General features: G+C 50.5%; 1 protein-coding gene across 1 annotated transcript in view; it reads left to right on the top strand.

Moving 5' to 3' along the window:
- Nucleotides 1–8,293: 8,293 nt before the first annotated feature.
- PODXL (podocalyxin like) overlaps nucleotides 8,294–14,805 on the top strand; it is a 55,515-nt gene continuing 49,003 nt past the window's right edge. Inside the window, exon 1 of the mRNA XM_004467811.5 lies at nucleotides 8,294–8,685. Within this exon, the coding sequence (XP_004467868.1) occupies nucleotides 8,631–8,685 (55 nt within the window). The 5' untranslated portion in view covers nucleotides 8,294–8,630. The remainder of the gene's footprint in view (nucleotides 8,686–14,805) is intronic.

Raw genomic sequence — 14,805 nt, 5'->3', positions numbered from 1 at the left:
GACCAGGTATGTGGGAAGCTGGCGCTCAACCACTGCCTGGGCTTCCCTGAGTTGTTCTTTCATTTGTTTGCTTGTTCTTTGTTTTTTTTTTTTTATTTTAGGAGGCACTGGGGATGGAACCCAGGACCTCTGATGTGAGAAGTGGGTGCTCAAACACTTGAGCCACATCTGCTCCCCCCAGGGGGAAGTTTTAACCAACCTAAGGCTCAGGCTTTCTCTCCAAGAGTCAGAAGTAATTTACTCCGTAGGTACAGTCTAGATGTAAGAATACCTTGCACACAGCAACTGTTAGATCCTGTCCTGAGAGGGGAAGGAGGCTTACAATTCACACTCCTGGTATTCTCAAAGAAAGGGATGAATACTGGTTTGCCCAGAATAAATTACGCGCCGTCCTGCCTTAGGACAGAGGAACAAACCGCTGGGCTTAGCCTGCCTGCTCCCTTACACCTGTCATTATCACTATAGCCAAGGTTCCATTGAAAAAACAGCACAGAGGAGTCCCTAAATTGTCCTCCAATGGCTTGAAGTGGACAACCATTTCAGTCCTCGGTGACAGAACACGGCGCGTGCATTCCTGGAGTTAAAGTGATTTGCCCTCCTCTGAAGGCCCAGGAGAGACTGCGGCAAAATGATTCATAATATTAATAAGTTTATAGCTACAAAAAGCATTTTAAAAGCACTGTAATTTTCAAAGCTCTTCCACAATTTTTGCTTCCAGAATTTTTAATCAGCTTTGGAAAGGAGTTAGGGCAGATATTTTTTTCCTCCATTTCACAGAGAAGGAAACTAACAGAGAGTTTCCTGATATTGTAAGCTAGTTGATAGTAGAACAAAAAGTAGAAACATGACTTTGTGGTTTTAAAATTGTTTTTGGAGATTAGGTCATTTTTTCAAGCAGTATTTATTGAGCAGTTACTACGGCCAGGTATGGTACGAGACCTGGGTTTGTGACTGTGGACACAAGTGATGTGGCCCGTGGCCTTGTGGAGCATCGAGGCTAGTGGGGGAGGCCCGTGTTGCACACTCAAAGAGGCAAATCTAGAAATACACGAACCATCCTTGCCACGGGGAAGAGAAGAGGGAGTCGGGGGAGAACTCCTTCAGCTATGGAATTCTCCAATACTGTGATTTTATTCAAGCCCCTGAGACACATGATTGCTGGGATACTTTCCAGTTTGGGGATTCTAGAATTCCCAGTGGCCTCTCCAAAAAAATCTGTGATTGTGGGAGGTTGGTGAGGCTCTCAGTCTTTTTCTTCAGCCATCACCTCTGCTGCAGGCTGGTCCTCTTGGAGTCATAGGCTCTGTCTGGACTATCTCCCTGCTGGAGAAAGGCAGATAGTGCAATCCCAGCTGTGAACTCTGCATGTGTAAATGTTATCAAAATGCCTTGGTGACATGAGGAAGAACAATGCTTCAGAGGTTAATGAAGTCATGGGAACCTCCACAGCCAAATCCCAGCCTCTCCGTTCAGGACACTTGTCGGCATCTGGGGCCAGTTTGTTTATCTTTGCCGGTCTGCAGCCCTTCCCCGTGGGTGCTGGCGGGGCTCCTACGTTTTCAGTCCTTTAGCCCAGGACACCTGGGCTAGACACTGTTTCCATCGACCTAATGAAGGCCCCAGAAAATGGAGTGAGCCCTCAAGAGCAGAAGTAATAACAAGGTTGGATAAATCTGGGTTCTGTGAATCAAAGCTACCAGGAAGAGTGAATGAAGCCTGCAAACAACTACCAACCAATAAAGACAGTTTGGATATCCTTGGGAATGTGAAAGAGCCAGTAGGGGAAAAGTGGTATTAAAAAAAACTGGAGTGGTAAGACAACTCTGCTGTTTGCAGATGGAGAGAGTAGCCCAGAGATGTGAAGGATTTTATGATTACATTTAACCAAGTCCTCGGGTGTATTTAACTTAAAGGCAAGGCATGGTCTCAAGCTCTTGTGTGTTATTGTACGATCAAGTCACTGAAAATTGTAAGTCCATGTTATTTTTATTTGAGCTGGGTGAACGTCTGAAGGATACAGGGAAGAGTGGGCTTTGACAAGTGAATGGGGGGGTTGTGCTGGTGAACCAATCATCTTCTTGAATTGAGAAAAACAATGTAGTCTGCTGTATCTGCACTGCATACTTTAGATTGCTCCTGGGCAGATATTGTATCTTTTACCCATATTTAGGAAACACAGCAGGCAAAATTGTAGTGTAGTGAATATAAATATCCATTCACACTTTTATTCCTCTCTTTGAAAAGTACAGTGGTTTTAGGGTACAGATCCTGGAGTCAGCCTGTGAGGTTCGGGTCCTGTATCCACTACTTAAAAATAACTGTGTGATTTTAGGCAAGTTACTTAATTTCCATAAACGCCTCAGTTTCCTTATCAGTAAAAATGGATTAATAATAGCATCTACCTCATAGCTATTGTAAGGTTAAATAGTGCTACACATGCAAATCACTTCACCTCATGCTGGCACAGATGGCAAGGATCAATGATCTTTAGATATTATTAACATTGTTTTTCTTATTAAATACCAACTGTTGAGCACTTAACATGTGCCAGACACTGTGCTAAGAATGGGAAGGATGCACAAATAGATAAACTGAGGGTTTTGCCCTCAAATAACTCCTGGTCTATATATGTATATAATTACAGTAAAATAAGCAAAGTCAGAGAGCAAATCAAGGCACTCACAGAGGCAAGGGGAGCCCAGAGGAGGGAGTGATTATTTCTGACCTGAGGGGTAGGGGCCAGATCAGAAAGGGCTGCAGAGTAAAGCAGCCTTCCAACACGATGGCAGGTGGAAAATAAGTCCAGTGGGGAGAGCACCAGCAGACTTTGGGAGTGAAAGTGAGCGTGGGGTTTGAAGCTGGCGTTTTTTCCTGTGGGTTGGGGGGATGATGGAAAGGTTAGTTGGGGCTGGGATTTGGAAGGCCTTGAATGCCATATTAAGGAAAGCAGAGGAGTTTGAACAGGTGAGGGACACGCTCACATCCGATTCTGAGGACAACACTTTGGTGGCAAGGTGGAGGAAAGGCAGGAGAAGAGAGTACACAAAGTTGAACCTGACACAGCACTGTCCTCAAGGAGCTAGAAGCCTCCTAGGAGAAATTAGACCCACGTGGGTAAACATCCAGAGAGAAGGCTCCCACCACAAAGCTATTTCTACCTCCTGATGGATGTCATGGAAATAAGCTTTTCGTTTCCTCACCTGTAAAATGGGGATAATGACAATATTTACCTCTCCAGATTGTATGAAGATTAAATCATATGAGGTTCAGCACCATGCCCAGAATACAGGAATATCTCCAAGTAATAGTCTCAGGCACCCCTGATTACATGCTGTTTTCATTGTACTGGGAAGAAGAATGGGAGGGCTGGTCAGGATTTAAGTTGGAAATGAGACTGGAAAGCAGGTTGGGGCATAACATGAAGACAGGGACTTTTTTTGGTTTCAGTTTAATCAGTTCCATCTCCATTGCACAGCTCTTGTCCCTGTCATGACACACCTGTGGGACATAGATGCATGAAAAAGGCTAAGGCGGTAGGCTAGGTTAGATAGGAGCCAGAATTCTGGAGTGATTCTGCGGAACGGATGCTGATTACAAATCACCTCCACTCGCAGGCCTCGGTTTTCTTCCTGTGATGAGGGAGTTGGGCCAAGTGATCTCTAACATCACTGAGCCTGAGGCTCTCTCTGAATCTCAAGTGTTGGGAATTTCGAAGATGACAGCTGGGTTGGATGAGCAGTTCCACTGCACTGAGTGGGGAGGGACAACCTCATTTTGCACCCGTGCCTGTTCTGCAGTGGGTGCAGCCACTGTGGAAAAGCCTCTCCACCTGCCATCCTGGGGCAGGACTTGCTCTTTTGACCCAAAATGCCACCAGCAACTGGAGAAGGAAAATGTCTGCTGGAGAGCAGCAACAAGGAGAGACATAGAGCCATTTCCCTATGAAGACAGCTCCCCATTCTTTGTCTCCTCTACCTCAGCCCAGTCCTTAAAGGTTGGTATTTTGAAGGAATCTGCCTTCAGCCTCTTTTCTTCCTATGACAGAGGGTCCACCTGCATGTTGATGGCTCTCAAGTCTCTATTTCCAAGCCTGACAATGGTCTGAGCTTCAAAATCACAGCAATAACTTCTAGATAGGGCTCCCGAATGTCCCATGGGTTCTTGGAGTCGACATGCTTCAAATTGGACGAATCATTTTCTCCCCCCAAACTTGCCTCTCTTCTCCATCCCAGTCAGTGAGATTCACTATCCCACTCAACCGCAGTATTCAGCTAGTCCACCCAGTTCCCCTGAGGGTCATCCTAGACTCTTGCCATATAGCCGCCCCCTCAGTGTACCACACACACCACATAGCATGGCCACCATTCAAAGAGTCACTAACACCTACCAATTCTGCCCCTCCAAACACCTCTTGAACCAGTGTCCTCCTCTTTCTAATGGCCTCTGCCTGCATTCCTGCCCTTCAGGTCTTGGTTTTTCACCATTGGGAGGAAAGTTGCACTAACCTCCGAAGTGCAGTCCTCACATTCCAGCCTCAAACTCAGCCATTCTTGAGACCACTACTGATAGCACAATTTTTCTCACATGGAAAACTGATCTTGTCCCTTCCTGTTTATAAAGAATTCTTCACTGCTTAAGGATCTGGCCCCTACCCACCTCTCCAGCCGCATCTCCCTTCACTGCCCCAAACCCTGCTCTCTGCTTGAGTGAAAACACCAGCATTTCTCAGTTCCTCTCTTTACTTTCATTTGTTGCTTTGCCTAACTGAAATGGCTTTTCGTCTACTTCTTCCCCCAGTAAAGTCTTATTCCTCTTCCAAGACCCAGTCCCCTTCTTCAGGACCTCCCGAGGCCAAGGGGAGCCTGTTCTCTGCTTCCCACAGTGACTGGCCAAGCCACCTGTTTCAGTCCCTGCTTACATTCTCAGCACTGTACACAGTGCTTGGCACGCTGTACCTCCTATGGTAGATATTGGTGAATAATAACAAAATGAATGACTTGGAACCCTGCTAATATTCACAGTGTCATACAACTTGTCATTGGCAGATAAAATCCAACCACTTCGGGAAGCAGATGTGGCTCAGGCAATTGGGTGCTCACCTACCACATGGGAGGTACCGGGTTTAGTTTCTGGTGCCTTCTAAAGACGAGCAAGACAGCGAGCTGACCCGATAGGCTGGTGCAACAAGAAGACACAATGAAGAGATACAACAAGGAAACACAATGAAAGACATGACAAGTGGGAGTGGAGGTGGCTCAAGCGATTAGGTGCCTCCCTCCCACATGGGAGGTCCCGGGTTCAGTTCCCAGTGCCTCCAAAAAAGAAGATGAGCACACAACGAACAGACACAGCAGACAACAAGCATGAACAACAAGGGGGGTGGAAGGAGAAGTAAATAAAATGAATTTTTAAAAGAAATCAAATCACTTCCCTATTCATTCAGCCATTGTGTCCTGAGCACCTCCTTAGGGTTGGGTACCACCATGCTAAGATAAGAGCGTCCCTGCCGTGGCACCATAATACAGGCTCTGTGGCCTCAGAGTGAATGAGTATGTGCATCTTTCTTTTACTGGGCCTGTGGGGTGGGGTTGGGAGGTGGAGGCTCTGTCCCCATGTTGTAAAGGGGATTGAATTTCTTCAGGATGAGAATCAAGAGCCTTTACTTAAGGATGTTGTCAGAACCACCACCGAATTGCATTTTGGACTGAGGATAACCCCTAATTTTGACTGGTAGGGACCATGGGGAAAAGATTTCCAACTCATGCCACAGGTTTCTGCACAATATCTCCCAGTTGGTGCTCACGTTTGCATTATGTATCTGGATCTATATTCATATTTCTGTCTGTACCTATGTCTAGTGAAAAGTGCTGTGGGAAAGATGAGGTGCTCTGAGGAAGTGAAAAATAAGAAAAATCTTGGGTTAAGTAGTTTTAAGTCTACTAGGGAACTAACATATGTATACAAATGACCAAAATACAATAAATCCTAGAAGGACTGTGGAATTAGCATCTCCAGAGTACTTTGAGTTTCAGCTCTCAGCTCTGGTTTTCTGGGCCAGCCAGCTCGCTAGTTGGAGTGGGATGCTAAATGGGGCCAAGGGCACAGGGCAGTTTCCACCACTAGAGAACAACTGCTCACTGACCACGGTCACCCTGAAACTCAGATGGCCTCACTCTGAGGGTCCCCTTGCTGATGGTCCTCTTTGGACTCTGGAGAGGGTCTAGCGCAATCCTGACCCTGCTGTGTCTTCAGATACAAAGAGCAGCTCATTTCCGAAGCTGGATGTCTGGTCTCATTTCAATTTTGCATGATCTGATGAGGGGACCAGTCCCAAGTCATGTGAATTTACAGTGCCCTGAGGTTTGAAATATAAGCTGTCCCTTTACAAAGTTAAATGACTGTTTCCCGTTTCTGGAGAAATTGATTTGTTGGGTGCAATAACACTGTTCCTATTAGGGAGCATAAAAATGCAAAATTTTAAAATTCGATTTTTTTAAAGAGCATTGCTTGGTTTGACAGAGCTTTTTGTTGACATGGATGTTGGGGGAATGGTATTTAAAAACATTAAAGATATACACACACATCCTGGAGTATTTGTAGGGAACAACCTCTGTTCTTCCCATATGCAGCTTGGAAAACTGGGCCAGAATGATTGTGCAGAAACTTCCTGATGAAAACAGACCTGTCAGCCATTTCCAAGCTAGAACCCGGCTGCCGCAGGGACTCCAGCCTGGCTGCAGCCCTTTGCTGCTCCACGGACACTGTGCCCTGCAGGCAGCTCCTGCCGGGGAGCCGACTCAAGGGACTTCACTCTTCTTGGCACGCAGCTAGGTCCTGGGGACACCCCTCCCCTTCCCGGGTCCTATCTAGCAGAAAAAGGCCAGATTATCAGCCCAGGAGTCACGTGAGCCAAATCCACGCTCCCTCGCCCCCCAACAAGGTTAATCACCCCACCCTTCCAGGTCCGCTCCCCTTGGAGCCTCTGAAGCGCCTCCTCTGCAGGGGGCTCCAGGATCTGCAACCCCAAGTGGCTTTTGCAAAAGGGGGTAGGGGTGGGGAGGGGGGAGGGTCTGGCTTCTTTGTGCCTTCCCAGGATGAACTCAGTTTATCGAAATCTCTAGCTCCCATCTCTAGCCTCAAGTCTGCACATTTCTTTTGTGATCACAGCTTTCCATTCCTTGAGACTTTACCTGTTCCCGGCCCAGCCTAAGAGCTTTTCCCGTATTATCTTACTTAAATTTCACAGCTGCCCTCTGCGGTGGGCGTTATTATTCCTATTTTACAGATGAAAAGAACTAAGGCACTGAGAGTAATATGCCCCGTTCTGGCAACTGACAGACGTGCACTGGCAGGTTTTGCATCTAAGTGGATTATTGACTCCAAAGCCCTGGATCTTGATTGCGCTCTATAAGCAAGAATAAAAATAATAGCTAACACTCTGCACTTAATACATGCCAGGCCCAGTGCAGAGTATTTCTCCAAATTATTCTCAGAAGTGGGTCCTGACTACCTGGGCTCCTTTCCTGGTTCTGCCACTTACCATTGCCACCTGACCTTGAGCAAGTTTCTCAACCTCTTTGTGACTCAATTTCCCTGTCTGAAAAATAAGGCTAAAAATACGGCTGTTGTGCAGAGTAAATGAATTAATTTAGGTAACGCACTTAGAACACAGACTGGTACATACTGATCCCTCAAATTTGTTTTATTTATTTATTTTTTACCATCGCATCCACTTCACAGATGGGGAACCTAGGCTTGTAGAAGTTAAGCAACCGTCTCAGATTGCCCAGTGCATACCCTGCGGCACAGACCTGCCTGAGATAGTCGTGCTGGATGGGGGTCCTCGCGCAGGTGAACTGTACCTGGGCGGTGGGAGATGTGTATCTCGGGCGTTGCTGCAGGACGCGCTGCAGCCCAGGAGGCCTCGCACGGTCATCAATGGACACACAGGGTTGAGGTGTCCGCTTCGCTCGGGATTTGCCCGTTTGAGAATGCCCCGTTGGTGTAGGATACCCAGCCGCACGCGCTTAGATGCACCACGGGCGACACCCGTGCCCGGGGGTGGGCTTCCCCGCGGGTGGGAGCGACGCGCCCCACCCCCGTGCACACTTACCCACACTCGCGCAGAGGCCGCTCCCCCAGCGCCCGCAGCCGGGCCCGCGCCGCCCCGCCCGCCGCGCTCCGGGGCGGAGTTTCCTCCACGGCTCATTGTTCGCGGCCCAGCGCCCGCCCCGCCCCGCCCGGTCCCGCCGGCGGCGGCGCGCTCCTGGGGGAGGGGGCGGGGGCCGGCGCGGACGGGACAGAAGGCGCTGCAGCCGCCCGCCGGGCCTCAGCCGCGCCGACACCGCCCGGGACGCAGCGGCGCGCCGCTCCTCTGCTGCCTGGCTCCGCGCCTTAGCCCGGCTCTGCGGCAGCGGCAGCGGCAGGGGAGGAGGGGCCGCGGGAGTGGGACTCAGGAGCCTCGGGTCACCCCGGGGCTTCCGGAGCGCGACTCGGGAACCTCGTGGCCACCGGGCCACCGGAGCCATCGCCAGGCCTCTCCGAGCGGCGCCCGTGCTCCGGCCGCCCGGACACGCGGACCCTCGACCGACCCCGCAGCCACCTGCTCGCGGCCCCAAGGCGAGGACAAGATGCGCTCCGTGCTGGCGTTCTCGGCGCTGCTGCTGCTGCCCCTGCTCTCCAGTGGTGAGTGCAGGGCCCGGGCTCCGCGGGTCCCGCGGGCTCCTCACCGTACCTGTGCGTCCCCGGCCCGCCAGGGCGGTGGAGAAGACAGCCGTGCCTCGTGGCCGGCGAGTCCCTGGCGCAAGTCTGCGCACACCCATTGCTGGGGTGGCACGCTGACTTTGCACCATCCACGCCCCCTCCAAACCCGAGAAAGCCGCAGGTGTCGGGCCAGAGAGTGGATCGCGCCTCCCGTCTCCATTCGAGGGGATTGGGCGGTGGGTGATGCTGGGGAAGCAGGCTAGCGCGGGCGCATTGAATAGGTTTGCGGGAAAAGAGAGAAGAGGCTTAGGGCTTCCGCGGGACTCCAGGGTTTGCTCTCGCCTTCTCTCCTTGCTGGAGGGGATGAGGCCCCGAGGGCTTAGGGACAGTATTGTGTACTCGTTGATTCCAGGCCGAGTGGCAGGCGGAAAGCTGGTGAGGAAGTCCGCGAGGCGGGCGCCAAGTCTCCAGTCGGCACCCACGCGGGGAATGTCTTTACGCGTTCTCCGAGTAGAATGTGCAGGCACAGCCCACCCGAACCCCCAGGGTCACCTGGATGAGTAGGGTCCCTGCTTCCTGTCTCTCAAGCAATAGATCCCTATCTCAGTACACGGTCAGGATGGGGAGACCCCCTCCAACCCTTTACACAAAAACAGGAACTTCTCTCTCACTAAACAGGTTGATTGCACCTTAGAAACAACCCCCATGTTTTCCTGAAAGTGAAATGCTCCCCTTCTTTTGGGGGATAGGCAGTGGCACCCAACCACAGAGCAGGTGTCCCAGAGCCCTTAAGAAAGCTGGAGTCTCAGCTCCAGGAGAGAGTGCATTTGCCCACCTGAGCAGCTGCAGTCTCTGCCTGGAAAGGGAGAGAGGTGGTAACTCCCACCCTAGGAACAGGAGGACTGCGGTGACAACCCAGACAGGGAAGGAAACTTGCTGCTGGCAAGTGCTGGTGGCTCTGGACTAGACTCTAAGGAGGGGGAGATGGCATTCCTCTATAGAATGACTATTTCAGATTAATAGTATAGTCAACCTGTTCCTTTGGGCAGCTGAAGGAATAAGAATCCCAGAAAGCATATAATGGTGGACCTAGAGGCCCCTTCTACTTCTTTAATTCTGTCTTACCTGTAAGGAAACTGAGATCCAGACTTAATGACTTGCCATGGAGTTCAGCCAAATGGATATGAAACCAAAAAGCACTGACAAGGGGTCTAATATATTGTCAGTTCCCTTAGTTTTATTGTTTTTCCCATTGTAGGCTGGTCCACCCACCCCTGTTTAAAAGGTAAGCTCTAAAGGGACCTGTCTGGGGATAATTCCTTTGTTGCAGAGACTCACCCAATAAATGAATGTTGCTCTGAATCGAATCACGGGATTCCAGCAGTTTTGGGTTTATACCATTCCTGATGACTGCCGCCTAGGCTGTATACCTTCAGAAGGGCAGAGATGGAGTTGCCTTACCTGAGTCCCTACTGGAGGGTCTAAAATCGACCACAGCCGATTCAAACACCAAGCCTTTTCCAGCCTCAGTTTATGCAGAGAATGATATCATCCCCTTGCTGCTTTATACTGTGCGAAGCACTTCCCATGTTAGCACATATTCTGATATGAGCACTTTAGGAATAGGGCACCTGAGGCTCAGAGACTTCAGTGACTAGCTGTTTGGGATGGGAGCTCAGTTACGGTCCTGATTTACTGCATAGCAGGTTCTTACCATGTGCCATGGCCGTGGTTTCTGGGCAGTGTCCAAGTACCAGGGAGACAGTTCTAGCCTAGAAGCCAGCAGCGAGCTAGGCTCGGAGTTTTTCCCATGGGTGGCTGAGAAGCATCTTTCCTTAGAGCACAACCCCTCCACAGCCCCCACCCTCTCCTTGAAGCGAGGGTGGCTCAGCCTCTTTAAGCTCACAAGCACTGGGAGCCAGCCCAATCCTTCCTGACGCAGCCTTTCTCTCCTCTGGGCCGTGTAAGAGGATGCGTGCACTGAGGGCCAGCTGCCCTGAGAGGGGCACGGAGAACCACCACACTCCAGCACCTCAGTGCTGCAGCTTGTGCCAATCCGTGGTGACCAACTGCATTCTCAAAGCCATTCCACCATTCCTCGCACCGCCCCCCCCCCCCAGGAGCAGACACCCTTCGCCCACTGGGAGTAGGGCCCTTCCCTTTAAGGCCGGGCTGTTGGGGTAGTGGAGCTACCCACCCAAGGGTGCCTGAGCCTGCGTGTTCTCTGAGTACCGGCTCGCCGCCATGCACCAAAGAGACCCAGTGGTGCCAAAAAAAGGCTGTTCAGAGTATGGGAGAAGCAGGCTTTTCTAAGTGTTAAAATTTGGGGAGGGTTAATCTGGGGAGAAGCTTCTTGAAGGAGGTGTTTTCTTTTTTTTTAAATTGTGGTAACAGGTATACAGCTCAAATTTCCCATTGTAACCACTTTCACGTATACAATTCAGTGGTATTATATTCACAATGTCATGCTCCCATCACCACCATCCATTATCCAAACTTTTTCATTGGGGTTTTTATATAGTGATTTTAGAATAGAAAGGATCAGCATTGGGGTGGGGGACCATTTCCTAGGATGGCTGAAGCTGGATGAAGTGCAGACTCGGTGTGGGTGCTGGGGGGCAGTGCAGCTTAGGGGCTGGGGTGCCATGATAGGGTTCTTGAGATGAGGTCAGTGAGCTGCAGGAAGGCTTTGGGGAAGAGGTGAGCTTCCAGAGCCTGAAGAGGAAGTTCCGTGGGTGGGATGGTGGGTGGCAGGTGTTCCTAGCATGTGGCTCTGCGTGGAACTGTGCTCTGAGGCAGGAGTGAGCAAGATGCTGGGGTTGGGAGCAGACTTGTCTAGGACAGACAGGGAAGGATGAGAGGGACACAAAGGTACCAGTTGGCAGCATGGCCAGAACTGTGGGGTGTGGTCACCCAGGGAGGAGCAGGGGAGGGGACCTGGGCATGCCCAGCAGGGTTCAGGCAAAGCACAGATGTGGGGGGAGAGGCAAGCAGCATGAAGTCTGCACCTCATCTTCTGCCTTCTAAGGAATCTATGGGTGGGGTTTTGATGCCTCCGCCCTTTGGAACCTGAGAGGGGAAGTGGCCTACCCTGGATTCACATTCCACCAGGGAAGGACTAGAGCACTAACTCCTATCCATCTTTCTGGTATCTTTGCTGAGAGGTCTTCCCCAATTTCTGAGCTACAGCCAAGTTATGTTTTCATGGTGTGCTGGTGAGTTCCCCAAGGGCAAGGAGCCCCGATCCTCTTCATCTTTGTCCCTGCAGGGCCCAGTCCAGCGACTCCAAAAATTTTGTCTGCGTTGTTGAACTGAAGGGAACTGGCCCAAGCCCCTGACTCTCTGGGAGGATAGCCCTCAGCCAGTTTGCGCCCTCTGCAGCGAGGCAGTGAGGTCGCGCTCTGGGCTCTCTCTCCAGCAGCCGGAGCAACTGCTGAAGGTCAGGTTTCTGGGATTACGATCCCAGACCTCTGGCTGCTGTGGGGACAGCTTAGCTCGAGGCCCTCCCTTCCTCAGGGAAGTGGAGGAACCCTTTCTACAGCTCACTGCGCTTCCTGGAGGATGGGGTGGCATTGGGATTTGATGGCCCTGATCCCCATGGCAGAGGCCCCAGGACCCCCCTCTTCAGGTCTGCTGAATGCCAGCTCAAGCCTGAACGGAAGGTTCCCCTACATCACAGGAGAAGGAGAGTGAGGTTGTTCTGCCCACCCCCTCCCCACGCCCAAGGGCTGCCTGAGGACTGCGTCAGACCTTAAAGGCAGGGTGCTCTGGGCTCATTTCCTATTTGTGCCCTCTGGGTGATGCTGGGCAGGGAGCTCAGCTGGGCGGGCTTCCTGTCACGTCCTGGGAAAAATGGGTGAAGTTGTCCTGTAGCCCTGTTTACTTTTGGGGCTATTTGTGCCACCATGTGCTGTGACCGTATATGTCTATCTCCTTTTGGCCTCTGGGACCCTCTGCTGCCCACAGCATTCAGCCAATATTTGGGATACACGGGTAGTTAAGAAATGCTTGTTGGGAGACTAGCTGCACAAAGGCAGCCGTCACCTGCAGATGCAGGAGCGGCCCCTCCACAGCTCCCCCGTCCCAAGCTCTTACATTGGCTCTCAGTTCCGATCCCACCCACCCTGGACCACCACAGCAGCCAGCACTGACCCCTCCGCCTAGCCTCCCGGCCTCCGGGCTCCTCTCCTCCCTCCACGCCCACCCCTTTCCCCGATAGGCACCATCACCACCCTCTCTTCCTTTGTATCCTTATCCCCCTCGGGTCAGCCACCTCACACTTCCCTAGGGCCAGGGTGCAGGGTGGCACCCCGTCCGCCAATTGTCACAGCCGGAAGGCTGCCTGCCTCAGCCAAGTGGGGAGAGAATTCAGAGGACCGGCTGAGCAAGGCTTGCCAGTCAGCCAAGAGTTGGGGTGCTGGGGACTCACCTCCAGGCCCCCAGAGACCCATGGGCTGACCAGGTGCCCACAGCTGTCTGATCTTGGTCCTCCCAGCTCTCTGACCCGGGTGAGGGTGGAAGGCACACTGGGGAGGAGGGCACTTTCTAATTTCTTCAACATAGCAGATATGTGTAAGGCCAAAGCCACAGCCCTTTCTTACCTGAAATTCATGGAGTTCGGTCCAAGGGCCAAGGCCCTTTGCCTATATCCATTCTGATTCCTGTGCTAACCTGCTCTGATCTCAGTGATTGCAATCGCAGGACTCTCAGGCTGCACAGCTTGAGACTGCCTTTGGATAGCCTTCACCTCATCTAAGAGGGGATGGGCTTGCATTAGCTCCCACAGCCAGCTCTTCTCCCACATGGCTCACTCCCTCATTCCCTTCAGCTCTCTGCTGGAATGTCAATTTTTCACAGAGGCTTTTCCTGGCAGCCCTGTATAAAACATACCTTCCCGTACAGCTACTGTGGAAACAGCCCAGTGGTTCCTCAGAGAGTTATGTATGGAATTACCATATAATTATTATGTAACCCAGCAATCCACTTTGCTTTTAGGTATATACCCAAAAGAATTGATAGGAGGGCCTCTTGAACAGACTTTTTTTTTTTTTTTTTTTGAGATACTGGTGGGGCGCTGGGGATTGAACCCGGAACCTCTTATGTGGGAAACTGGCGTTTAACCACTACGCTGCATTGGCTACCCTGAGTTTGTTTTTTGTTTTGCTTACTATTGTTGTGTTTTTTTTTTTTTTTTTTTGTCTTTTTGTTTTAGGAGGCACTGGGAACCAAACCCGGACCTCCCATGTGGGAAGCAAGTGCTCAGCCACTTGAGCCATATCTGCTCCCCTTGAACAGACATTTGCACTCCAATGCGCTTAGCAGCATTATTCACAATTGCCAAAAGATGGAAACAACTCAATTGTCCATGAACACATGAATGGATAAACAAAAGGTGGTTTATGCATACAATGGAGTATTATTCAGGCATAAAAAGGAATGAAGTTCTGATACATGTGACACATGGATGAACCTTGGAGGCATTATATTGAATGAAATACATCAGACACAAAGGGACAAATATTGTATGATCTCACTTATGTGAAATAATTAGAATATGCAAATTCATAGAGACAAAGTAGATTTCAGATTCCCAATGGCCGGCTGGGTGGGAGTAGGGTGAGGGTGGGAAGGGAGAGTTAATGCTTAGTTGGTACAGAGTTTCTGTTTGGGGTAATGCAAGGTTTTGGTAATGGATGGTGGTGATGATGACACAACATTATGAATGTAATTGATACCACTGATGTGCATGCTTTAAAGTACTCAAAATGGAAAATTTTTTGGTGTATATATGTTATTACAATAAAAATTTAAAAATAAACAGCACAGCCTCGTCCCCTTGCTCTGCTATATTTTCTCCATAGGACTTGTTACCTGCTGTATAGCCATTTCTTAGTCTGAATTCTCCTATTAATTGGTAAGTTCTGCAAAGGCAGGGACTTTGTTCAGTGCTGCAGCTGCAGGGCCTATCACAATGCCTGGCATATCGTAGATAGTCAGTAAATACTTGCCAAATGGATGAGTGAGCAGGTGAGTGACAGCTGGTTTAGAACCCGAAGTCTTAACTGCCCGTTCCATGCTCTACAAGGCTCTAACGTGATTCCA

Source organism: Dasypus novemcinctus, chromosome 5 (assembly GCF_030445035.2).
Source record: "Dasypus novemcinctus isolate mDasNov1 chromosome 5, mDasNov1.1.hap2, whole genome shotgun sequence".
Classification (NCBI taxonomy): domain Eukaryota; kingdom Metazoa; phylum Chordata; class Mammalia; order Cingulata; family Dasypodidae; genus Dasypus; species Dasypus novemcinctus.
This window is presented reverse-complemented; position numbering and strand designations above follow the sequence as displayed.